This window comes from Lytechinus variegatus, chromosome 3, assembly GCF_018143015.1.
Source record: "Lytechinus variegatus isolate NC3 chromosome 3, Lvar_3.0, whole genome shotgun sequence".
NCBI lineage: Eukaryota > Metazoa > Echinodermata > Echinoidea > Temnopleuroida > Toxopneustidae > Lytechinus > Lytechinus variegatus.
Genome location: NC_054742.1, coordinates 70956628 through 70983628, shown reverse-complemented (window position 1 = coordinate 70983628; position 27001 = coordinate 70956628). Strand labels below are relative to the sequence as shown.

The window sequence follows — 27001 nt, the reverse complement described above, 5'->3', positions numbered from 1 at the left end:
TACCCTATCAAATATCCATATAATACTCCCAGCTATATATTGTCTATTTATGAAGTCTTCCTACAAGACTTGACAAATTTGTTCCTCTTAGCTTCAATCCATCTGGCAATGCAGTTTTGAATACGAATTGTAAATTATATTCTGATCACTTTCTAGGGCACAATTTTCCAGACACAATAATTTTGTATGCATCATCAGTGCCTTCCATGTTATGTTCATGCAGAATTTTTTTTTTTTTCAACTATTAACTGTAATAGAAGATCCTTCTTCATTTATGAATATAACTGGAATATTAGTTGTTTTCTGATGAGCTGCCTAATATGATTTTTCAAAAGGGTTTCCATTGTAAAAAAAAAATCATGGATTCAACTTTGATCAAAGGGCTTTGAGTGGCAGACAGACGATACTCAATGGCCTTATTTATTAATAAATGTTAAAGATTTTAGTATATATATAAATCTAGCTTCCAATGACGACCATGTAGATGTCTGAGAAAATATAGGGAGTGTCTTGTGACTAGGCTAGAATGAAAGGCTCGGCAGATTGTGTTCATTCAACAGTGCTGCATCAAACAAAACCTGTGAGTGCATCATGCTGACTGATGGCCCAACTCTAGGATCCTCAGGACAATATCAGCCCTTCTCTGACTTTCTGTCTCTTGGAATGGCCTCTTGTATTTCACTCACATCCATCATCTCTATCATTTTGAAGTATCTGTGTTTTTGTTTTTTTTCTTCTTCTGATTCTCCATCAGTCCGTCTGTCTGTCAGTCAGTCTGTAAGTCTCCCAACTCTGTTTATTTATGTGTCTGTCTCTACTATGATTCAAGCAAAGCAAGATGTGGATATCTGCATTTTCTTCCTAAAATCTCCTGTATCCATCAGAGTAATTCTTTTTTTAAAACTCTCCTGGATTTTAGGTCTATTTTCAAATTCGATGTTTCCTCTTGTAATCATTCTTCAATCTTCTTCATCTAGTATTCTTATTCTACAACCTAGGTCCTGTTGCATAAAATTTACCATCATGGTAATATTTACTATTATGGTAAATTTGCCATGCAATGGTAACTAGCATGGAATCCTGGATTCTGATTGGCTGTTGTTCAGCATTACCATTGGATGGCAGTTACCATAATAGTAACTTTCAAGCAACGGGGCTCAGAAAATGTAAACCCAGACAATTTCATACATTACATACATATTGAAATAGAGCTACAATTGCTCAAGCCAACCTTCAATAAAGCCGAGTACTAACCCATCTTGAAGCAATTTTTAGATCAGATTTTGTAAAACACATTTCTTTTAAAGTGATTGGTTAACATTGGTTTGACTTTTAAAAAATCTGAGCTAGAGGGTCACTCTTGTCACCTGTGTCTGTGATTTGTTCCAAAAATGAAGCCCAGAAAAAATTGCGTTCGAAAATGATTATTTAGTGCATCAAAAATTGAAATATAAAGTGACCGGAAACACCATCTTAATTTCATCCCGTACACTTATGTGTACTATTTAGGTGTCTATAAGACGCCTATTTACAAAATCGGGGTTTGCCCCTTAGTTTTAGCTTTTCATTCTCAATAATGGTTGTTTTCAGGGTTTATTAGTTCTAATACATGCACTTGTACACATGTTTCATCTTGGATTGAGAATTTTTTAAATCGGTGCTCACAAAGTTAAATAATACCTTTAAAGTCAAATTTCTCCCAAGTTGAACAGATTTATATGGTCCTGAAAGGCTTAACTTACGCGAAGCTTTTGCAACTGGTGGTGTTGACCAATGGAGCAATTGGTTGTACGCAAATATGTTAGTTCGAGAGCGGGAGGGAAGATTGTGTGCTACTTACCGAGTGTAATAGACAAGCAGTGAACTGCATGGCTTCTTGGTGCGTCTGTTCTAACATGTCCATCTGGAGATCATCAAGAAGAGCGTTTCCTTCGTACAGACAGTCTTCAAACTGTATAAAACAAGAAGAAAACAATGATATCATATTATATATATACTCTGGAGTGTAGTACATGTTTTATATTTATAAGGATGAGAAGTGATCAAATTCTTCAACAAATATGTTTTCATCCCTATTGTTTAACCATTTGTCCAGCGGTTTCACTGCGAGCTGTTGAAATGGGAAACATATACTGGTAGAGTACACCTGAATGAAGGAAAAGTTAAAACATGAAAGAAAAATATGATGGCTTGAAAAAAACAGAATTATAACAGAAATGTAATATTTCTTGGTTAATTTAATAAAAAATATGCTTGTTTTTTTAAAGCTGAATAATCTGAGACATGTGATTAATTATACTCAACTTCTTTAAAAATTGACAATTCATTCATGCCACTTCAATTGGTACAGCACATATGATTCCCCACGTCACAAACACCTGCAATACGCTCACTTTTCACACTTGGCTCATACACACATCCGCTTTTGATTTACACTGCTACATTTCTCCAGCTTAGATGCTTGTTTCAAAATAAAATGTATCCAAGTAAGCGTACTTGATGCTCTTTTCACAAATTTAAGATATACCCCTACCCCCCCCCCCATTATCATCAGCAATTCATTACATATTCATCAATACTCCTTCTGAGTAGTGTTCATCACTGTCCTACTTACATGTCATTTGACAATTTTTTTTTGTCCTCGCCGCTACAATCAATAGAGTGTTATCCCTAGCATAAGATTTGCAAAAGCGGCTTTAATCCGCTCGCTCCTGAATTGTTAAAGGATACACAATTCCCCATGCATTATACATGGCATGACATCATATATGAATGCATTTTGTCACAATATTAGATGCAAAGTCAGATAGCCGGCGGGAGGAAGGGTTTGGACGGAAATGATATCTTGCTCCGATCTTGCACGGACGACAAATTACAGAGTCGAATCCCTTTTGTAAGGTGGGAAGGTAATGGCGGTCGCCGGCTACGCTTTTCTTTTTATGTTCTCTCCCTGGCCCGAAACCTACTTTCTATGGACTGACACCTCCTACATGAATGGCATTGTGGGTAGTCTACTTCTCCGATTCTCAGGGGAGAAGAATTAATAACTTCAAATTGGTTCCTGCCCTCAAAATCAGTATTCAAGACATGGTATGATGGATGTAAGGTGAGGGGGTTGATACTATATGCTTTGTATCAGAGTCAATAGAGGAATCAGTGACAGGGAGACGCAAGATTTACTTCCTGTTCTTTGAAAACAGATACCATGAAGAAACAGGCCGAGATAAAACGAAAAAGCAGGTCAAACCCTAATATCAGAATTCTCTATAGATGGATACATGTTATCGAAGGTACATTTACTTAAATGCTTTCAAGAAATTATATAAATAAAAAAAGCAGGATCTTATTTGATACAGATTTTGAATTATTGGATTGAACATTCATATCATTCTTGATGGGTAACTGATACTAAAAGATTCTAAAATTGAAAAGAGGTCAGTACCAATGCTTACCTGCAAAGGTTCATAAACATTTACAATAGAAAAAGAAATTTCCTTTACAGATATAATGTTCCAGTTCATAACTGGAAGATGCAACAAAATAAATCTTACATGGAAGTAATTTGGACCAACATGAAATTGACGGTATACATTTGATATGTTACTCCATTTTTTTTAAAAGCGTTATAGGATGTTTTAACTGCCGGCTTGTTTGTAAAGTCTGCGTAGACTTTGTCACGGTATGGTTTACCAGCGAAGACTTCTTGACCTGATTGCATCCTGTTACATACAGTCCCTTCTGTGAGTTCATCCCAGGAAGATACAAGAATAAAGGGTGTTTGTTTTAAGCAATGGTGTTTGGATGGGATGGTTGGATACTATATAGGTTAACAGAGTCAAGTTACTGATAATTTCCAAGTCAGCCAAATAATTGCCACCAAAAAGCACACTATCAACAGAATTGATCGATATACATAAAGGCTAAATATTATGCTCATTTGATGATTCTGATAGTAAAAATGTTTTGAAAAAAAAGTTCTGCATTTTCGAAAACTCATTCTGCTCAAGTTTATGCAAATGCGATCAGATGATCTTTGACTATTGTATTTGTTGTCTCTTTGATGCCTGGCAGAAAAAATATATTTGATAAATAAATGGACAAATTAGTAACTAAATGAGCTATAAATGAAGGTAGGAATGGGGACAAATACACAATTAAGCTTCATGTCCATTTTCTATTCATATCTTTCTTGTGAAATTTTGTATCATAAAGAATAAGTGAGAATCAAATCCTGAAAAGATACATGAAAAATCAAAATTATTAATATTTTGATCAATTATTAACAGCAAATAGCTAGAAAAAGATAACTAAGAATATATAAATTAACTACCTATATTTGAACTTTTCAACTGTATTCACATCTACTGAAGAAAGCAACAATCTCTCGTTCCGTGAATCTTATTACTACTCACTTTGAAATCAAAGCTCATTCTAAAAAAAAAAGAAATTAATCAAATTCTGCAACTTCTCAGCCACGCCTGTCTTATTACACCAAGGCCTTCAATCCAATCTTGGCAAACATGCAAGGCTGTTACAGGCCACTACCTCCTTTAATGAGGTATGTTTCCGAATCATATCATCCATGGATACCAATTACAGGATTAACCTGACATCTTTCCTCCTCCCCATTTTACCCCCTTATAGATCTCGACATGAACAGTTGCACGGCAAGGAGACCCATGAATAATCAACAAAATTTTCTGTTTTTCTGGCATTTCTAGTCTTCCAGTTACATCTGTGGGAGACTCTTTTGAAACAAATGATTTGCTTTTAGAAATATAAAATCTTCAATACATAATGAATTAACTCAGATGTCCATTTAGAACTGCAAAAGCTAATGTGCATTGGATTACATGGAAACCCCATATTTTTTTGTTATCACTCTTTCCTAATCCAGTAGAGACTTGGAGGATATGTATGTTACCCATCACTCTTTCACTTCATATCAATAATATTACTCATACCCAATCTCAAGTGTCTCACTACCAGCCCTGTTAATGAAATCCCCACATGTTGCCAACCGGCAAGAAAGTATAAATACATAAAACAAAGCCAGGATCACTGCTCCTTTCAGCCTTCAAATGAAGTCAATGCTTTTGCGGTCATGAACGCAGTAAGAGCTCTGTAAAGACTCTTAATGGTTTCATTCACTTATAATCTCCCATCCCAATTCATCACGGTCGGCTCGATTCCATGTTGCCCCCCTTTCCATGGCGCTCTGGCTTCAGGGCAGGGAGAAGGGCTTAACATCCTACACGTATCCATCAATGAATGACAGGTATATGGTAGGCACCCTTCCTACTCTTACCTTAGCCCCCCCCCATCATGAAGCCAACGACACAGTATGTGGACATCCCAAATTAACGCTACAGGGTTACTCATTAATGTATTTTCAACTCTCAGAAGCCTTGCCCTGTTTTGGGGACACAAGTGCCATCACTGGGTCGCTGGTAATGACGATTGGGTGGGACTGGATGAGGACTCTCTATAACAAGTAAGCAAGCAATTATTGACCGCCTTGCACCAATGCTAATGGCTCACTAGAATTTAATTCGTCATGCGGACGAATTAGGTGGTCTGTCATGATTTTTCATTGAGAGTCGGCTAATGTATAAAATTAATAATTTAGATATGATTGATAATCTTGATTCTAGACATCCTAAGAATAAATTTTGACCATTGCTCAATGTGATTATTAATGTTTCCCATAGACTTTACACGTAAGCAATTTTGAGAATTATAATTCCAATATTGCAAGTGAAAAACGGGCATGATCTCGGCATCTGATCAAAAAGTGGAGGGCACATTACCGAAAGCCCAGAATCTCAGCTATAACATATTAAAAGCTCCGGCAAAACTGACAAGAAGAAATGGAGATATGGCTCACAAAATAGAGGAATGTCGAATCTAGTTTTGAGAAAAAGTCATGTCCCATAGAGATTACACACAAAATACATGTGATATGAAAAAACAATTATAATCTGTTTTATCTTGCTAAATTTTAACTTTCATACCTTTTAATTATCATAAAGGATCATGTAAGAGGTGGCAAAAAGAAAAAAAAAAATGAAAAAAAAAATCATCTTTTCTACCCCAGGAATCGAACCTCCGCCCTCGAGAAAGCAAGTCAAATGCGTTATCCATTGAGCCACGATATTCCCCATAGAGATTACACGTAAGCAATTTTGAGAATTACAATTCCAATTTTGCAAGTGAAATACGGGCATGATCCCGGCATCTGATCAAAAAATGAAGGGCACACTTCCGATAGCCCAGAATCTCAGCTACAACATATTAAAAGCTCAAGGAAAGCTGACAAGAAAAAATGGAGATATGGCTCACGAAATAGAGGAATGTCGAATCTAGTTTTGGGAAAAAGTCATGTCCCATAGAGATTACACGCAAAATGAGGAAAAATGATATGCCTCTTTTCATCGCTGTTTTACGCAATGATGCGTTTCTCAAAACGAATATTCATGTTAACTGAGGAGAAAGAGTACATTATAAACTACAACACATAGAAATCTGGGCGAAAAATGATCTATATTCGAGAAGTTACAGCCAAATTTGCATAAATTTAATGACGTCATTTTTGAAAAAAATGAAATTTTTAGTTTGGGCGCCTATTTGATGACGTCACGATATAATTTAGGGACGATGGTGACATGAAATCAAATCTACAACTCATACTCTATCGATATATGAAAAAAAAATGGGGGTCAACGGACTTTTTAAAGAGCTACAGTGAATTTGCAATAGGCATGTTTTTGCCCATATATGGCCTATAGTGAGAGCTCGCGCGCACACGTGCTGCAAACTTTAATGGGTGTTAATTTCGTTATTAATGGTTGTAGAAGGTTGATCAAGGTATCAAATTGCTCAGAATTTTATTAGCAATGCAATGATATTAAAAGAAACGGTTTTTCTGCGTTGTGTTAAGGTGTAACGCGCGGAAACGCGCGCGCATATGTGCGCGCGCGCAAATTTTTGAAATGCTTAAAATGACCTGAAACGTACCCAAAAAATTTTATAGGTCATTTGGACGATTTTTTTACCTTTGACGCGCGCGTACGCGCGCGTCATGACCTCTACATGATCTTTGATGACATTGACAGTTGACCCTTGACATGAAGTTAATGTCCTGTAAATATTATTAATTTTTGATAATTGATAATGAAGATATGATGAAATGAAGAATTTTACAAAATGGCGCGTAGATGACGTCATCATGACCATATGACCTTGAAAAGCTTAGTTTGCCGTCTCTATGATAGATTCTATATATGACGAAAAAATCAGCAAAATTGATTCAGCCAATTCCGAGAAAAGTTGGCGACAAACATAGGTGCCAAGAATAAAGAAAGAAAGAAATAAAGAAATAAAGAAAGAAAATTCTGACGAAAACAATAGGTGATCTGTCAAAGACAGACCACCTAATTAGGGATACCCTGTGTTGTTTAATATCTTATCGCTCCTATATGTACAGAAAGTGAAAGGGGTGAAAAAGTAGAATCTGATGGAGAATAGATAATGGAGGGGGTTGAAAAGGTGAGAAATCATCTAGCATAACTGGGAAAACGGTTATTAATACCCTACGCTGAAGCAAACATGTATACTATTGATGAAAAAAAAATGACAAGGGAGTGAAAGGACTAAAAGTGAAAACCTGAAAATCACGACTGCCTCAAGTTTGAAAATATCTTTTCTTTTTGATGACGTAAGTCTGAACATTGCAAATACCTCAAGTTTTTAATAAATATCTATTCTTTTCCATCTTAAACTGTGAAGGTAAAAATACTAATAATGACTGGATTTGTGAAATTATGACACACATCTCACTGCAAAAGATAACATGTTTAAAGAGCACAAAAATAACATGTTTCAAGAAAAAGTATAGCAAAAATAAAGCAAAAATATATGTTCTTCTCAACGAAAGGATAAAATGAGGAACAAGGAAACGTGTGCGAGAACAAAACTATTTTTTCCAATATTACTTCATATCTAATTCAGCATGAATATCATTCTCTGCCTGAACTGAGCTCCCAAGATGGTAAAAAGAACTTATTAATAAATAATTCCCCACGTCTGTAACGGAAAACTGTCAGCTATACATAGCAGAAGCCAGATTGTGACTCTGATCAGGCATACAGATACATAAAGCCTTTTACTAAACGCTGAATTGGGTAGCTAAACACGCACCCGCAAATCAATAAGTAACACCCACCCAAGCAGAAAAAACTTGGGGCTGCGAAAGCCGGATCCATTACAGACGTACCTGGGTAAGCGTTGGCGCTAAATGGGTTGGGTTATGCAATATTGCATGTTGACACCAGTTCAGCCATGAGTGCTATTGATTTATTGATATTTATGATATTGACATAAAAATTTGTACAATGTTTACCCGACACGTTGGGCTGGTTGATTCTGATTACGTACCTAAATCATATTGCTAAATTTCTATATGTGTTTTAGAAATACATTCAAGGATAAAGTGAGGGAGGATCTGCAAGCACACTGCTATTATTGAAATTTGCAATGACATTTATTATGGTATACTTTAATTTGGACAAGTTTCCTTGCTGTATAAAGCCTTAAATAGATATTCATTTCAATATCTGAAAAAAATAAATAAAGATAATTTTGAATTCTCTAGTTGTAAATGGAGATGCAATTATGCAAAAATCATTTTATCAAAGTGGTAAAAAAATAAACATTATATATATACAAAATAATCAGCATGATCTGAGAATCATGAAATGTTATTAAATATCACATTTAATAAATACTTTTATATATGATATAAATGTATCAGTGAGATGACGAAATAAAGACTACATAAGTCATAAGACATTAGGAGAGGTCTTTAAAAAAATCAATCTTAGTAGGATGACATCTGATCTTTCATGACATTTTATGAAGACCATGTTCACAACCAAAACCTTTTTGTTAGGTTCAATTTGAGAAAAAAGTGATTCCAAGATTTAATCTCTATGTTTCTAACTCATGCATTAGCTTTTTTTAACTGGGCTAATTTCCCATTATTCCACATATTGAAGAGTAATAACATATTTCATAGGCAAGGTAATTTACCAAATATGGGTTAATGAATGATGAAAGGCAACAGAGGGAAATATTGTGAGAAGAGAAAAAAAAGGCAGATTCAAGATAAGAAATGTTGTTCAATTGAGCCAGAAGGCAAAACAGAGAGATGGGGGAAGTGAGACAGAAAAAGCGGAAAAGTGAGAGGATAAGAAAAATAAACTGATAGGCGAAAATTAGACTTTTGATAAGAAATGGAAAAAAGGGAGAAAAACTGGCAATAAAACAATGTTTAGAGACTCCTGAAATTTAAAACATGTACAATTTTTGCAGTATATGTAGCTCAAATAAACCTCTTATTCAATTTCAAAGAAAATGATCCATATGTTCTAACAAAGACAGATCATTTACATGTAAAGTCATAGTATCATTATATTCAGTGTATACATCTATTTTGCTTTAAAAATGCTAGCCATATTGATAAGAATTAATAGAGAGAGATAAAATTCATTTTGAAAAGCAATACCCAAGAGAGAAATGATAAGCTTGATTTTGACACGTAATAAAAATAAAAGCATGACAACTTGCAGATCAGCATATCAACATGACAAGGCTAAACCATCAGTTCTGACTGTATCATTTCTACTTTTAAATGACAAATAGGATTATGATGTGAATTGGACCCGCAATAACTGCCAGTCAATACAGCCTGGTTATGAGATGGTATTTACACAAAGATCCTTCCATGGCACGTTTTACTGATTACGGTGTTTGGAAGAGATTATTTCCACCTGAAATATTCTGACAATATGTGTGAGAAATTAGGATTTTTAACTTCTGAGAAATGAACATGACAGATGACAGGTAAATATCAGGGTATCTAAGTCGTAGGATTATTCACATATCAGAACAATTTATCATATTTGCATTCAGATAACACTCATGGGTTATTCACGCAGGAAATGAAATGACATTCTAATATTATGTCTATCTTACCACAAATCCAAGTGAACTACTCCAGAATTAAAAAAAAAGTACTAAAAATGAATGTTTTCTGCAAAACGTGTAACTACTAAAAAATGTCCATTTGTTTTTGCGATAATATTATGTCTTTTGTTGTGCATGTTCAAATGACTATTTAGAAAGGCAAAAAGAAAATCCTTCTTATTTATTCCAAACATTTTGATATCTATCAATTTAAAAGAACCCAAGATACAAACTAACATTATGAATGAACTAAGTGTATTCTTAGTATCAGAACTAAGCCACTGGAATTCGACCAATGGAATTTGTATTTCATGACCTACATATCATTACCACCAACACCACAGCATTGGAAAGTATCTTAACAAATGATGGCAAGTGTTGAGGTTAATGGTCTTGCCTAACATAGCATAGCTGACACAGATTGGGGTTGATACTTGGTCCAAACAAACACATACGTTGTCGGATGTACGAAGGTGGAGGGGCAGTGATGACTTTAGTAGGTGTGTTTCTTGCTAAAGCTTGTTCTCACTGCACTGAGAAGCTAGGAAGACATATTTTACCCTATTTTCGTAATGCTATTTGTGGCTGGAGGGATGTTTTAAAAGACTATATCCAAATTTTGTTTGATGATTTTTATGAGATAATATTTGGTGTCATTAAATTAACGAATACACAAAACATATTCATTCTTAAAATCTGTTTAAATAAAAAAAATAGATAATTTCAAATCATAATTCAATGAATTATTAATTTTTACAAATTTATTCCATAGTTATATTATTAGTTGCTGTGCTTATTGGTCAATTGAGGTGAACCGAATTGCAAGATGTAACATGCAGTGACATTAACATGGGCAATCTAATTATTAAACCACTTATGGACTATATGAGAAATATGAGTAAATCATTCACTGTAAATATGAAGGGGTGAAAACCAGGCAGAGAGAGGCAGAGATGTCCCCATCCTTAAAAAAATGCTTATTTCTATGTTACAAGAAAGGATAAGCATATCTCATGTAATATAACAATCAATCAGCAATTCTTAAAGAAACACCAAAGATTACGTTTTCTCTTATAAATAGATGAATTCATAATGATCTATCATGTTATGGTAAACTAGAGATAGATCCTGATGGGATTCGTAATGGTAAAACCCTTGAAGTGGGGTCGGGGTAAGACTGGGACGAGAAGAAACATTGCCCCTTTCTACTCCATCCATAACCCCAGGCAGCAGACTCACATTCTATGATTCCTACCACCAATCATTCCACATCCAATGGGTTCTTTGGTCCTTCGGAAACTCAGATGCTGCTGTCCTAAACCCGCCAACAATCCGTCCCAATCCTCCAATCCATAAATCTTTTGAAAACTCCACATTTTGTTTTGGTCTATTTTGAGCAACATGATTAGCGCGCTATTACGACCGAATTAGAAGATATAAATTATGCAAGGAGCTGGCAGCGTTTTGCTTTGTCATTTGCCGACACATGAAAAGCGAAACAGGGCTATCATGATTTCCATCCGTTATCGTATATTATCCTCAAGCATGGAGATCTAATGGATGACATGGGGGAAATTCAGGTAGAATTAGATCAACTAATTCAGAAAAACATAATGAATGTATGAGATGTATTTAGGACACAAATATTGCTTTTCGGATGCAAACAGCATCGCCTTCAGGTAGCAACAAAATGATCAAAGAACCAGAGGCTATAACGGAAGCCAAATGAAAGCTATAGGGAGATACCTCACTCCTTAATGAACTGATATTGCTGATTACGTGGTCAAACTAAATTGCTACTACAGATAATCATCACCGATACATATCTCTTCAATTAATTTCCCCTGACCATCTTTTATATTGCATGATTATGCTGCCATCTTGTGCTAACATCGCATGGAGAAAGAGAGACACGAAAATGAGAGGGGGGGGGGGGGGGGCAGAGCTTGGAGAAAAGCAGAAGGGGCTTGTAAATCTGTTAGTAAAACCAGATGTCTGTATTGATTCTGAAGTGACACACCATCAAAATACACTTCACACCTACAGATGGATAAATCATAACCCAAAAAAAGATTTGGGGGACAAGTAAACAATTTTCCGATGGTGTTTCTACGTCTCTTCACAAAAATAAGATGACCGTGAACTCAATGCCAGGTTCACCCTTTTTGTGATATATTTTTAGACCTTTCCATCAACAGATTTCGTATGGTGTTTTCCATTATCCACTCCACTAAAAAATGATGAAAAATGACAGAGTATGCTTTGTAGAGGCAGCGTCAGAGGACCAATAATTGAATATAATGATGGCAGAAATAAATGGAAAAAAAAAGAATTATGATATAAAAGTAAAAAAAAATGTAAAAAAAAACAATATAGGGAAAGAAAAAGAAAATGATGAAAAGAGATATATGGTGCGCAATGAAAGAAAGGCACTGACAGATAAGAGGGGGGGGAGGGGTCGAAAGGGAAGAGGAAGATAGGTCAAAAGTGGAAAAATGGAGGAGAATTGAAACAAGAGTGGACAGAATCTCTATAAGGGACAATATAACCGGCTTTCCGGCGATAGTCTACCCCGAGAGACCTCAACACGACAATACAATATTAATGGTGACTGTCTATGAACCAGACTTGAGGGCAAAACGAGGGCAAAAAACAAGTGTCAGATGCACTTTGGGTACCGGACTTTAGGGATTTGCACCAGTCAAGTGTGTGGCTTTACCAGATCAGTGGTGTACCATACCAAGATCATGGTATATATAGATATACAGCATGTTCAGACAAACTACATTAACCTCCCAAAACATCCTATAAAGAACGCATTGTACGGCTAACAGAAGGCCCATAGATACATCCAATCACACTCCCCAAAATATCATTGTAAAAATACACAGATTTCTTTTGCTTGTTGGGTGGGTTGTTTCGTCTTTCGTCTTATTTAAAACCTTACCTATATTCAGAAAATTAAACTGCATTTGGATTATTCAGAAAATTCAACTGCATTTGGATTAATTTATTTCCTGTTTTCTCTCTGTTTCCATATCAAACCTTGCCCATTCATACTCAAAATATCTGATAAACTCAAAATAAAAGACTGAACATGATTCTTTATATTATTGTCTGAAAGAAATGCTGGTTTCATCATACATTGTTTTGATATACAGATGTGAATCAATTAAATGTATGTTTTGGTATAACCATACTTTGGGGACGTCTGAACACAGTTATGGAAATCTCTAAGGAAGTACAATGAAGATAACTTTTGAAGCTAGAGCTTTTGATGGAAAAGAAAATACTTCAGATTAGAAAGACTTTATGGTATGATGGAAAATGGTGAAGAAAGACAAAGAATACTGTTGAATAACATAAAAGAAACAAAGAATCTTTCAGAAAATCATTATCTTCCCAAAACCAAAATTCTTGGGACTCAGAATCCTACGCAATTTTATCCGTTGACATAACTCGAGTTTTTTTTGTCCACCACATTTCTTATAGAGAGCTCAAGGGGATTTTTTTCAATAATCCAAAAGTGGGTGTGTTTGTCAACTGTAAAATTGTCTTTATCCCCAAAGTTTCTTAAAAGTTAGTTTCAATGATGTCGCTTGCTTTCAGTGCAACTTAATTTTTCATTAAATGAAAGTGATTGATATGAAAACAAATCTGCAGCATTTAATGACGGGTAATAAAGATACGAAACTGGAGTCTATATAAAGATGTCAGACAAAATCAGTCTCATAGATTGAGACATGTAGCAGCCAGTGTCAACAAAAGGTACCCACCTACCATCAAGAAAAGGGAATGTAATATGTGTTCCCTGGTTTTTGCTAATTTAATATCGTCATCATTTTCCTTGTTTTCCCCTATTCACAGCTTTCAGGTGTTTTGGAAAGTAATTATTTTTTACAGGTATAAGGATGACAATGTATAGCACTATAGAAATAAAATTATAATAAAGTTGTTATGAAAATGGTGAAAAATTATATGGACTTAAGCATCAGCGTCCATTCACACAATGGAATCATAAGTTCTTAGATCACAAATGAGTATAAAATTTATGAGGAATGTACTTGAACCTTTCGATCTATCTGTCCTTGTCAATATGAAGGGAGGGGTGGCATGAAAACAAGGTGCACTTTTTTCAAAAGTTACTTTGAGTTTCAATACTTTCAGAGGACAAGGGCTTCATTTTATGGGATGGCAGTGAGTGAAGGAAGATGATGTTTATCACCGAAACACAAAGTTGAAGATCAGAGAAACCTGGTGACACGCCGACAGGGGTTATCAGTCAAAGATATCAAATGGGTTTGTGGGTAGGCAGTTGGGGGAATTATGGGATATTCTAAAATACGATTGATACCTGTTAAATCGTGCGTTAAATGGGTAATGTGGGGATGGGACCAAACTTTGTAGGATAACTGAACTTATTCAGTCAACTTTTTAAAGGTTTACATGTGCTTCATATCAGAATTATTTAAACAAAATCTTTTTTTAAGAGAGATTGATAGGGAAAACCATTCTATTTCTTGCAGTAAGATTATTTTCACAGGTTGTTCCTCAAAGGCGATTTCATGTATGCTTCATCAGCTTTTTTTTCCTTGATACTACCATACATCCATGCTGTCTTGATCAGATGCTAGAGATATTCAATAAAAGTTACTTTTCTTCACACTGTTCAAATCTCTCTTGCCCACCCCTCCTTCCTCTAACCTCCCTTCCCCCTTTCCTTCAGCCTCATGACCATTCCACATCTTCCTGGAGCTCAGTTATTTGTTATTTGCAGTGATCTTGAGGGAGAGCGCCGCTCGTTCAACGAATCTCCATCGTCAGCCCTCTCACGTTTCCCTTTTCTATTTGCGCGGCCGTGCAAACAGAGAGCCCTGGCGTAATCACAGACAAATCAGCATGTGTTATATTTTGAGGTCCTATTCCCACAGCTTCCAACTAGATGTATTTGGATCATTCCACTAAGGTATCTTTGAACTGCTCAGAAAACCAGCTTCAAGAAACACAGCGCTCTATAGATAGTTAAACTACTGCCGAGGTTTGCACTTGCTCCTGAAGAATGATTTCAATAGCTTGCAACTAGACGTATCAGGATCATGCAAGTAAGTTATCTTACAATCGCTCAGGAAACCAGCTTCAAGAAACTCCTTGCTCTACAGATACCAAAACTATTGCATAACCTTACCCATGTTCGTGAAGACCGTTGGAACGGGCATTGCATCAAAGCACAAGTTTAAAGTCCAATGGGAACAAGCCCTTATCCTGAGTTTTGAAGTTTGCCTGGTGAGAGGACATACTGGGAGTGGCGAGAAGAGAAGGTTTCTTAGGATGACAGTAATTTCATCTGTCTTCTCCGAAGATCTAACTGCAATGGTAGGAAGTGTCCAACTAACTTGGTGTGTTTAGGGAAGGTAAAACATCTAAACATGGGCTCAAATGAATTCATGCCCCTGCTGATTTATCAGAAAGGTCATCAGGCATTTTCATGTTGCACCTCTTAAGATCGCATAGCGTTGCAAATTTTGGGAAGGTAATGAAAGAGATGCAAGCAGACAAATGTCAAAACAAATTAAGCTTTAGGAGCTCTGGCTTCATTCTCACTGCTGAATGCATGTAACTTTTACAAATTAGATGTCATGAATGCTATGGAAAAGCTTCTTCCTACATCTGAATAAGGTTGCTTCAGTTTCATCTGACCATAATCTGACCAAAATACCAAAAACTAGATAGGCAAAAACTAAAGAAAAAAAAGGAAATTTGTTTGGCGTGCACCTATGAGAATAAAGGTTTTTTTAATAACTTTTCAGCTTCATTCCTTCTGTCATTCATTGTAAGAGATTAGATTAAGTGAAAAGACTTATTTTAATGAGTCAGAGAAGCATCTCTAAGACCTTACACAAGTCATGGCAGGATATTTAAGGGAATTAAGGATCGAAAGAACTTAATTGTGAAGGAACACCTGAAAGGTTTCCAACAAGAAGCAAACCATTCCAAAGTATATAAGCTATACCAAGATGAACGTTGAAGACGTGAGGGGGCACGCACAAGTGCGATGCATTCTGAACGAATTGCATTCCCCTAATTGATGAAACCGTTTGGAATCAAAAGACTTTGAATACGAGAAGATGTTTGCCATTCTTCTGGACTGATTAAAGTTCTGAATCATACCCCATCACCATCGCTTATTGCCCCCCTGGTTGTTCTAGATATTCTGTAAGAGAGGAGGGAGGTGAAAGGACATTGGAGCAATACAAGGATACAAGGGATAGACAGAGAGAGTGAAGAGAGAAGGCAATGAGATAGAGAGAAGGTCCAAAGATGAAAAAAAGAGTGAGGGGGAGAGAAGAGGTAAGGAGAGAAATGACGACGAAGAGAGAAAGAGACGACAGACAGAAAGACAAACAAAACCTGAATTAATTAAACAAACTGTGAGATCTGGAAATTCACCTAAAATACCTAATTTCAAAAGACATCTTCTAAATAATCGTCCAAGGAACATCAGATGTCCAAATCACCAAGATTCGAACTTCAAAGTGTTTTTTTATACAATCAATCCATCAATCAATTTTGAGTGAACAGGAGTAGGAGTGTTTCATGGACATGGAGTGAGCAACATAGCTCTGATGACGGTGTGTAAGATTGATTTTCTTATACACGAACACCATCTCCACCCATACAAGAAAATCTGTAGAGTGTGATCGATTCACTACGCACACCAAATATTTTTTTGTTGTAAATGGGAGTTCACGTTGCCCTTCAGAATAATGATCAATGAACAAGGCTGAATCATGCCCCGTTCAAGTGTTTTAGATCACACAGAAGAAACCTAGCACATGACCAAGTACCTTTACACACGTGGTGAAGTGTGCACCATCTGAAAGTTCATACAAAGAATATTTTTGCCCACCCATGGACTTCATCCTCCTTTGAATACACACTCCTCCACATAAAAAGAAGGAATGAGGAAGGAGAAATATAAAGTTTGGATAGAAGCATTAAAACCCCTGCTGAATCTGTGGTAGATGTTGACATGGTGAGATATTTAGAGTAATTCAGTTTGCTTCAAAATCAATTAACCTTCAACAATCTCTAGTATTGTCACGGTTGCCAATACATCTATTTTTTGCAATTTCTTTCCTTCAGAGAAGCATCAGTATGCTGAGAAAAATTACATATGCTTAAAAAAAATACCAATGCATTTCATATGAATAGTACCAACCAGTGCCAGCAGCCTTTCTCTTATGTTACAACTGTATGCATGAACTGATCATGTGATCACTGATCATATACAGAGTTTTCTGATTTATCCATTAGAGATAAATACCGGTTGTGGTAATGCCTCAAAACGAGTTCAAAGAAAATCCAATGAAATTACCACCAAAGTGTTTGTATGTATGAATAATAGATATGTACCAAATGGCTCTGGAAGAAAATGCATGATTGCGGAGAATTAGCACAATTAGCATGAAATTCCATCAAATGTCGAAAAACAAAAAGTAATATTAATACACTGTCCCATACATGCTTTTCTGTGTTAGTGATCATCAGAACGATCGAATTTGGGCTAAGATTTCATGATTTTACAAAGATAAGTTTACATTAATGTCCCAGATCTAAATATATGATAATATTTTGACAATTAACCTTCATTAAGAGACTTTCTCTGCAATTCCCGTCTTTTACCTTGAACCAACAAATCTGAAAACAAGTAGTGTGCATAAAATGCACATAATAACCACAGTGGTGGCATCAATACTACATTGAGGACACCAAGATTTCAATGAATTGCCCCCATACAAAAATCTAATTATATCATTATTTTACCTTAAAATGAATAAGGCAAAGAGGGTATTTAAACTTTCATTGATTCAACGTGAAAGGGAAAAAAGGTAATGAGAGGGCAAAGGAATGTTGGAATGTTGAGAGAAACCAAGAAAAAAAAAGAAAGAGAAAGATGGGAAAAACTGAAAAAGAGGAAGGTTTGCGAAGGAAGATCAACAACTGCAGAGAGGAGAAGACTGCAAGGGGGCGGTATGTTCTAAACAAATAAAGATTTTGCATTTAAACAAAATGAGATGGAGGAGTTTGGGGGCTTGGGTAATTGGTTAGACGTGCAGCTGGGTGACAGATGCGTGTCAAAGAGCCAATGATCTGCCTAATTGCCGGGGTGCCGCCAAAATGCACCTTTGATGAAAGAATGGAGGCGGAATTCAAAGAAACTAGGTCATTCATTTAATCCTGATTGGTTATTTGTATTAGCTGCTTACCACATCCCATTTGATTCATCATACTGTCTATTTCATGGTACAAGACTTTTTATCATTAGTACCATCCTTCCATCTTCATCTTAAAGCTTTCGGAAGGCATTTGCTTTGGGGTGAATACATTTGTCTTGTCTTTTGCAGGCTTATGAATCTGCATCTTGATTTAAATTGGCAGTCAACTTTGGGGATTCACAACACGCCATAGCGTAGAAACATGTATGCCTATCCTTTTCTAACATAACACAATTCCCTGGTTATATAATGCGAATACCAGTGACCCCCTTCACGAGGAGTTCAGGAGAAAGCTGTGATCGGATGGCCCGAATTCCAATTTCCTCACTCAAGAAATGAAATCAAACAAACTCACCCAAGACATGATATATTATTCATTTTTGGAATGGCTCCTTACAAAATAATGAAATCCAAACCGCAAGGCACATTATCTTAAATATTTAACCAATATCGAATCCACATCTGATGCCATGTTGTTTGTGATGAATTTAAGATGGAGAGCCTAGGGTCGTTAAGGGGGTTCAATGTAAAGTCAACATTGAATCTTAATCATTTATTCATACACACTCAAGGCTTCAGTAAGCTATCCAATAGTGTCAACTCTATCCTCATGTCTACTCTATGTCAGGCTTCATTTATTTTCTAATGCCTCCCTAAATGCATGTTGCAGCCTTAAAATCCCTCTCTCTATCACCTCGTAAATCAGTCAAATATTGCTCAGGACCATCCATATCATATTTCTCAATAACAAGAGTGGACTGAGGGAAGGAGAGCATGCAAGCATGAAAAGAAGAAGGACATTTAAATGTTAAGATTCAAAAGAATAAAATGCAAGAAAACCTATTTTTGTTTGAAAAAAAATCAAATAATGTACAATAAAAATATCAAATTTCTGTTTAGTCTGCACTGGTTTACACTTTCTGTCCAAAGACATTCTTGCTAATGACAAGGACAAACAAGAATACAATTTGATAGGGGACACTCAGCAGTCCTCAATAAAATGTATGCCAAGAAGATATGGATGTGTGTACATTAGTTTAAAACATTACTAATATCCACTACTGCCGGCAAGGTTAAACGAAAAATGTAACCCTGTATTTCTGGGGAGACCCCTTCACCCCACACCCCTGCCCTCTTGGGGTCACCCTTGCCCCCTTGAAGTCTGCCCTACCCCCCTAGGAATGGGTACTACAGGGGTGACATTGTAATCCCGGGTGGTCGTCGCACGTCAAACAAGTAGCCCTGCTTAGCCAATAGGTTCTCCAGGCACAGGCACCACAATGAGAGGGAGAACGATTTTCTGCCATTTATCGAGATAGACAATTTTGTACTTGAGACTTCAGTGATGAAGATGCTCATTTTGGAATGATTAAGAAGAAAAAAAAGGGAATACATAGATACCAAAACATCCTCATACACCAGTCAGCATGGCATAACTTGAGTAGGGTAGGGTTGGAGTGGGGCTCCAGAAACACCCTGGTTTTCCCAGGGGTGTAGCTGGTCAGAACATAAGTTTGTATTCACCGGGGTGGTCCAATGTCAAGGGTAGCCAGCTTAGATTCTTATCCAAACATTGGTCTACTGGGAGAAAGAATCCTGGCACATTAGGTTAAACCGAGCGCCATGAAGACAAACAGAGACATTCTATGGTTCGTATGAAGTCTGACATTCTGAACATTCACTGGACATATTTTGGCTTTACATATCCCTAGGATAGTATGTGTGTGTGTGAAAATAAACCGAACAAGCATTATTTTGATTCGAAATTCCTAAGGAAAACAAAGTTTGAATATAATCATAGACAGAAAATATCTCAAGTTGATGTTCAGTGAATCTGGATGGACCCACGTAAAAATGTTCATTCATTCTACAGGCCTATATTTCAGCAACATAACTTCCTTTTCACATCTTGGAAATGTCTACTGCAGAGTAATAGAAATAATCCTTATCTTCTAAAAATGAACTTTAAATCACTCTAAAAATTTAGGGTTTTTTTTTTAGAAAGGGGTATACCACTAAAAACAAAATGCCTCTTATCATGAAAATCATAGAAATATTCAGACCAATAATTCAATTCATGTTTTTTTGCCTATAGGCCTAATGAAAAAAATAAAACAAAACAACAACAACCATATATATGTATGTAAAAGAAACTGGGGCATGACACAAAAATGTATGTGATTAAACTTAGTGTGGGAACCAATTGGACCTCTGATGAGCACGATGCTTTAAGAATTTGACAACATGAGCTAACTTATTTCTCAGACATGCCATTTGTTGGGTTAATGTATTGAGAGTGAGTGGATCCGCAACCTTGCCACAAGTAATTCCATCCCAGCAAGCAGAAAACCAAACATTTCGCCAGAAGAAATCTTATAATTGACCGACTTGTTGTGACCATTACCACTTATTGCATTAGCTTCCCAGCATTGGTGATGACTTGCCCACTTGTGCATGCCTTTCTATTGGTAGCACGTCAATAGGTGTATTCTCAACCATCCTAGAAAAACATCCCTATATTTTGAGAATTCTGTAGCTCAGGCCTCACAATACCAGATTGAATTATTATGAACCCCAACATCCACCTAAACCAGATAAAGTTCTTGTAGTTATAAGCAAGCAACAAGACTCTTGAAAATTACGTAGTAAAGTACCTGGATCAAAATGCAACAGGTTCAATTACCTTGATTACAAATTAATTCAGTCTTAAATACTTCAAGTGAGTTTTTTATATATAGCCTATGACTTCTAACAATTCAAGATTGAATTCAGTGAATTCAATAACTAATTGATTCAATTAATCAAACATCTCATTTTCTAATATGAAAATAAAATAGTAGCAATGACTCACGCAAGTGATTGAAAAATTAAATTCAATCAAGTCCTGGTTCCTGCTAACACCCAATAAAGTTTTCATATTCCATGTCATATTTTTAGCTTCATGATATAGATCTTCCCCAAGACCTTAATGAAGAAAATATTGCTTTCATATAGGCAGCTAGGAAAGATGAGCCCAGAGCTCTAATGCTATAATGTGTAATAAACCACCATGATATAAGGAATCAAAGAACATTCCTGTGCCATCCAGGGGCAAGTAGCATAAAGCTTAGTAATCATCATATAACTTTTTTAAGATTGATTGCATTGTCCAGTGAATGTACAGTCAATTGTGAAAATCAAGCATATGATCAATTACTAACCGATGTGTTAAGGGACCTTTTATGTTCTTACATAATTTGTTATCAGTGAGATTCAGTGAAAGTATTCTCTAAGCCACATCCAAGACGCTTCTTTCTTAATTCCATATCTCATATCCACATCCAAGACGCTTCTTTCTCTATTCCATATCTCATATCTTGATCTTGCATCAATGCATGTTGGTAAAATCAACTTTCTGTCATCTTATCAAATAAACGCCACAAATTATGGCAGGTCAGAGCTAAGGTGGTGCAAATTGGAAGTTTTTCATGTCTCTTAATCAATTTATAAAACACGTCATGATACGATCACACAAACTTGTAAATGCTATTGATTCCGCCTGGGGGGGCTTGGATTTGATTATGTTTTGCCCTAAAATAGCATGAATTGCTCCCCGATACACCGTGTTGTGTGATGAATTAGATTATGGATTCATTAAGGTTACATGACAAAGACCCATGTTTCTAAGTGATACAAAAGTGAGAGAATTTGTGCAACTTTGGAGATGAATGTAGTTCATTCTTGAGAAGTAGTGAATCAGTGAACAAAGTAAAGAAATTTATAGAGGATTCATAATAACTGGAATGTTTAAAATGCTGGCGATGCAAGTAGTATATATATATACCACTAGAGACTATATATATACCACTAGATATTATATATATATACCACTAGAGACTTAAGTTTTTGTCTATGGGGAATGTAAGGGCGGAAAATATGAATGAATAAACAAACTAAATAGCATGATCATCTAAAATAAAATCATGATTGACAACATTTTTTTCATCTACAAGGCATTCTTTTCATTCATGAACTGACCATACTTTATACAAGAAAGGCCCATTATGACATAAACAAATAATAATGTTAAAACAAAAGGGTTAAAACTGAATAGCAGTGTATTGAGAAGCGTACTAAGAAAGCAATCATAAAAAGATTATTTTTTATGTGAGGTGAGGTGAATGGGTACCTGGCAGGATCAATTCCTTGAATGCACTGAGCGCTGAAGGGCAGCTCGAGCTAAAGCTGGGGTAATAATAATAATAATAATGCACCTCGGAATAGATTATTTCTAGATAGATGGCGCTATATAAATGACTATTATTATTATGATTTGAAAGACAAAATCGAAGAATAATGATACCAGCTAAAAAAGATAACACAGGAAAAAGCTAAAGAAAATGCCGAATAAATGAAGGGAAACTGAAGAAACAGATCAAACGGGAAGAAAGCAGTGCCCTGTCTTGCAGCACACAGCAGAGTTCCCTCTTTTCAAGAAAACCTGCAAATCCATTTACACATTAGCAGGATAGGGTTTCAGCGGGCCTTTCTCAAAAATTCTACAAATGACTCAATTTTCTTCTCACATCTTCTTCTAAAATTGAATAATCAAATAACAGCCCTTTTTTTCTCCCATCTTATCTACATCTCCGTTCATCTTTCTTTCTCTCAATTTCTCTCAACACCCCCCCCCCCTCCCTCTCTCCCTCTCTGTCGAATTTTTTTCTTTTTTTTTTCTCTTTTTTTTCATCAAAAAACCCTACATTGAGTCAAATGAAATATAATAGAATGAATGGCTATTTTGACATTTGATATGAAAAATATATCTTGATTTTGTCTGGCATAGCATTTTATTATTGCTAAAAGCTTTTCAATTTATTTTGAAAATTGTTGGGCATACAATATAGATCGTACTGAAGGACATTGATCTTGTTTGCCAAAAGGGAACAGACTAAAAGATTATCTCTTTTCTAAACCATCAGGTCATTTTAGAATTAAAATCAATGCCAGGGAGTCCGGAAAAGAGATATTGATAGTTCTTTTTATTTCAAAACAGATCTCCGCCCGAGGATAGAATCATTATTCCTTAAGAAGAGAATTGTGGAGTAATGTCGATAGTTGACCTTGCTTTTGTGAGAGATCAATTTCATAAGAGGCAAGCTATAAAATGCCTGGAAGATATAAAGATTAAAATTGACTGTATACAGGTGCATATGCGATTTTCACTTGACATGTAAAATCTCAAATTAATCCAACTTCATCATATCCTCTTAATTTCTTCATTGAACCTTTATTTTAATCAAGCACTCACTCACCGCAATAGACAATACGCATAGCAACAGGTACTAGACAAGTAATCAGCCATTTATTTTCTATCCATCACTAAGAATGCAAACAACACAACCATTTCTAAACGAAATAATTTTCCATGCAGCTAAGTAAATATGTAGCTCCTCTGATTTTCATACAGTTCTTAGTTCTTTATAAGCTAACCGTATTCAACTCTGCCAAAAGTTGAAATGGGGATTTGCGAAAAAAATTACTCTACAAGTGAATTTCACTTTATCTGATGCTTTTTTAAAATTTAATTTGAATTTTTGGAATGGAATTATAGATAAAATCAATTAGGTTTAGCATTGAGGATGATCAAGACAGGAACTTCTAATAATTTAAACTTTTTATCTTTAGTCTTTTATGCATGTTCAATTCTAGCAAAATAATTGTATTAAATATAATTAAAGTTATAAATTCTTACCCTTAATTGCGGTCTGCATACTAATAATGAAGTACATGGCGTTTGAAGAGAGAAAAGTGAGAGTGCTTGATCCTTGTTGACGACATCTTCACCATTAATCTATAGCAAGTCAAATCAAATAAAAAGCACCTTGAATTAAATCATGTTCAATTAAAACGACTATGATTTCAAATCCAAATAGTGTAAAATATTCATCTTGGTAACAATGACTTCACTACAGTCATATTAATTGCTACATACTTTATACTGTTCTGTCACTGACTCTGAAAGCATTGTCTAACTTGTCAAAATTCATTTTAATACACACAGAGTTTGCATTCATGTTTTTGAAATATTAATTTTGTTCATTTAATTATTTATTTATTCATTTATTTGTATATCTATCCCTTGTTTGAGAAGTGAAACACTCTAAATTCCCAGGAATTTGAATTCAATGTTTTGCTGGTCACATTCCACAGCTGATCTGGATTTTTTGTTCTCAAATCCTTGAAATTCAGAGTCTAACAGGAAAACAAAGATCGATTCCATACCTGCAGTATTTGATCCCCTTCTTTTAACCTTCCGTCATCGTATGCTATGCTGTTAGGATCAATCTGGAATTAAAGACAAAAACATAAAGATAGAGGATACAATTAATTCAGTCCACTATTAAACTTAAACTTTTTTTAAAGACACTCAACAAGCAGTATGTACGTTTTGTTCAATAAAAGAGGCGAGGAAGTCTTGATTAGAAAACAAAATGGCGCTTGTACTTTTCTGATTTCTCAAGGCGCCTCGCTTGTAGTTTGTTTATTATTTTAACGCCTAGTTAGATATCTGGGTAACTATATGTGTTCGCACCTGCAACCGAGGGCTGTCTGGTTGCGCTCAACACGCGCCGGCCCGTCCCATCGTCTGGGAAAAGGTCAAACCCCCTGGGCAGTCGGGTGGGACAGAATCAGAGAGGAAAACAAGACTGCGCCGCCATCCTACAACTTGTAATCGACATGAAACGTTATTGACGGATCGGGGAATACGTAGCTGACGGCCAATTTGAGCTGAGCGTCGCGATGAATGCTCCCTTCCTTGCCCTCCCCCTGCTCCTCCCTCTCTTGAAATGAGGGGAACTTCATTTCCTTCTGGGGGCTTGCAATCGTTAAAATGAATTTTTTAACTGGCCTCATCCAGAAGAGCTCTTAACAACATCCGATACAGCCAAGTGGGAGCCTGCTGATTTACTAAACCTGGTTCTGCAGGAAACAGACAGAGGTGGCAGATGTAACCAAAAATGAATTCATAGGGAATTATTCTTTTTTTTGTCTCTGTGTCCTAATTCTGAATCTTTTCTTTTCATGCTCGGTAATTATACATTCCTCAAGCCTAGGTGTGCTCTACAACCCCCGGGCCAATTTACCACTCTGACCCCTTCTGCATGTTTGAAATTGATTTGCAAAGAACGATAGGCATTGAGACAAAATGGTATGGACATTCCAATAGTCAAATACCAGTCTGCATTTCCCTCTCTCATTCTCCCTCCTTCCCCCCTCCAGCCCTCTTTTCTAGCGACTTCTCCTTCCCTTTCCAAACACTTTCTTCTGCATCATGTGCCTGGCAGGCCCCACAGATGCAATTTCCTAGATGTCTTTTTGGCTCTGGGCTAGTAGTTGTTTTCGATTGATCCTCTTGCCTGCCCCGTTTCAACTTTCACGCCTGGAAACTTTAAGGATTTGATCTTAACAGGGAAGGTAAGGTGGGAGGAGAAATCTCGGAAACCAAACCTTTGGTAACAGGATCCGACCCTTACAGTGAAACAATCCACAGTCATTCTGACCTAATATGTACACCTGTACAACACAAATTCTTTACATATAAATATAAATCAAGGGAAAAAAGGAAAGCTACGATCTACATCTTGTTGAATAATCCAGATTAGTTGCTGCTTCTGCTTGGACAGATTTCGCAGATTTCTGGTCTAATCTGACATTTGAGGGGGGTACAATGTGATACATCATCCAGTTTTAGGTCAATATATTGGCAAGGACTAAGAGATTGTAAATCAAGAGATTGAAACAAACATATTGATTGAAAAAGAGGTCCTTGTAGGGTACTGTTCCTAAAATCTATACATATTAAGAAATTGAGATGACCAAATCGCTGCATTTACACCATTTTTAAAAGATGTCTTTCAACAGGTTTGCTACTAGGACATTATGACTGATCAAAACACACTTTTCCAGATTTCATTCTCTCTCTTCTAAGGCATTTATGACAATTCAAATGCTATTATTCCATCTGTACATTAAGAATTCTAGAAATCATGAAAATACTTACCTGATTTTCTTATTTACGAGATAACTCATACATCTACTTGATTTGCTAGTTCAGCCCTCTGGACTGCCATACCCGAATAGAACTCCCAAGGATTTAAAAAGCGCGAGCGCGCCCTCTCCCGTTCAGGCTTACTACCCATGATCACCGCGCAATTAGCGTCCATCTTCCTCACCTTTCGCAAGCCCATACGTTGAAACATGTTGCCACGCAAGGCGGAGGGTCGGTGGGAGGGTATCAAGTAGATGTATGAGTTATCTCGTAAATAAGAAAATCAGGTAAGTATTTTCATGATTTACTTCAATAACTCCATACATCTACTTGATTTGCTAGACCAGCACGGACTCAAACCGTAGGGAGGCATGTTTTCAATTGTAAGCCTAAGGAAATTTAAAAGAAAAAACAAAAACAACGAAATTTAGGGAGAGGGGGAAAAAGCCGCAGCTGCTTTAAGCGCCGAAGCAGCAAATCTCGCCTCGCTGGACGGAATGTCCTTCAAGTAGAAAGAAGTGAAGGAGTTAGTTGAGCGCCAAAAGGCGGCCCTCAAAAATGTCCTCGAGAGGAATGCCCTGTATACTCAGGAATACTAAGTATCATGGGCCCTCGGCCTAGTGTCAGGAGAACAACATCACCTGCTGACTAGAGCGTAAGAATCGAA

General features: G+C 36.3%; 1 protein-coding gene across 1 annotated transcript in view; it reads right to left on the bottom strand.

Annotated features, from left to right (window-relative positions):
- The window catches only part of LOC121411842 (E3 ubiquitin-protein ligase PDZRN3-B-like), a 59419-nt gene that overhangs the window by 8039 nt on the left and 24379 nt on the right, over positions 1-27001 (bottom strand). The window contains 3 exon segments of the mRNA XM_041604714.1: positions 1841-1951; positions 24037-24135; positions 24567-24629. Coding sequence (XP_041460648.1) covers positions 1841-1951; positions 24037-24135; positions 24567-24629 — 273 coding nt within the window.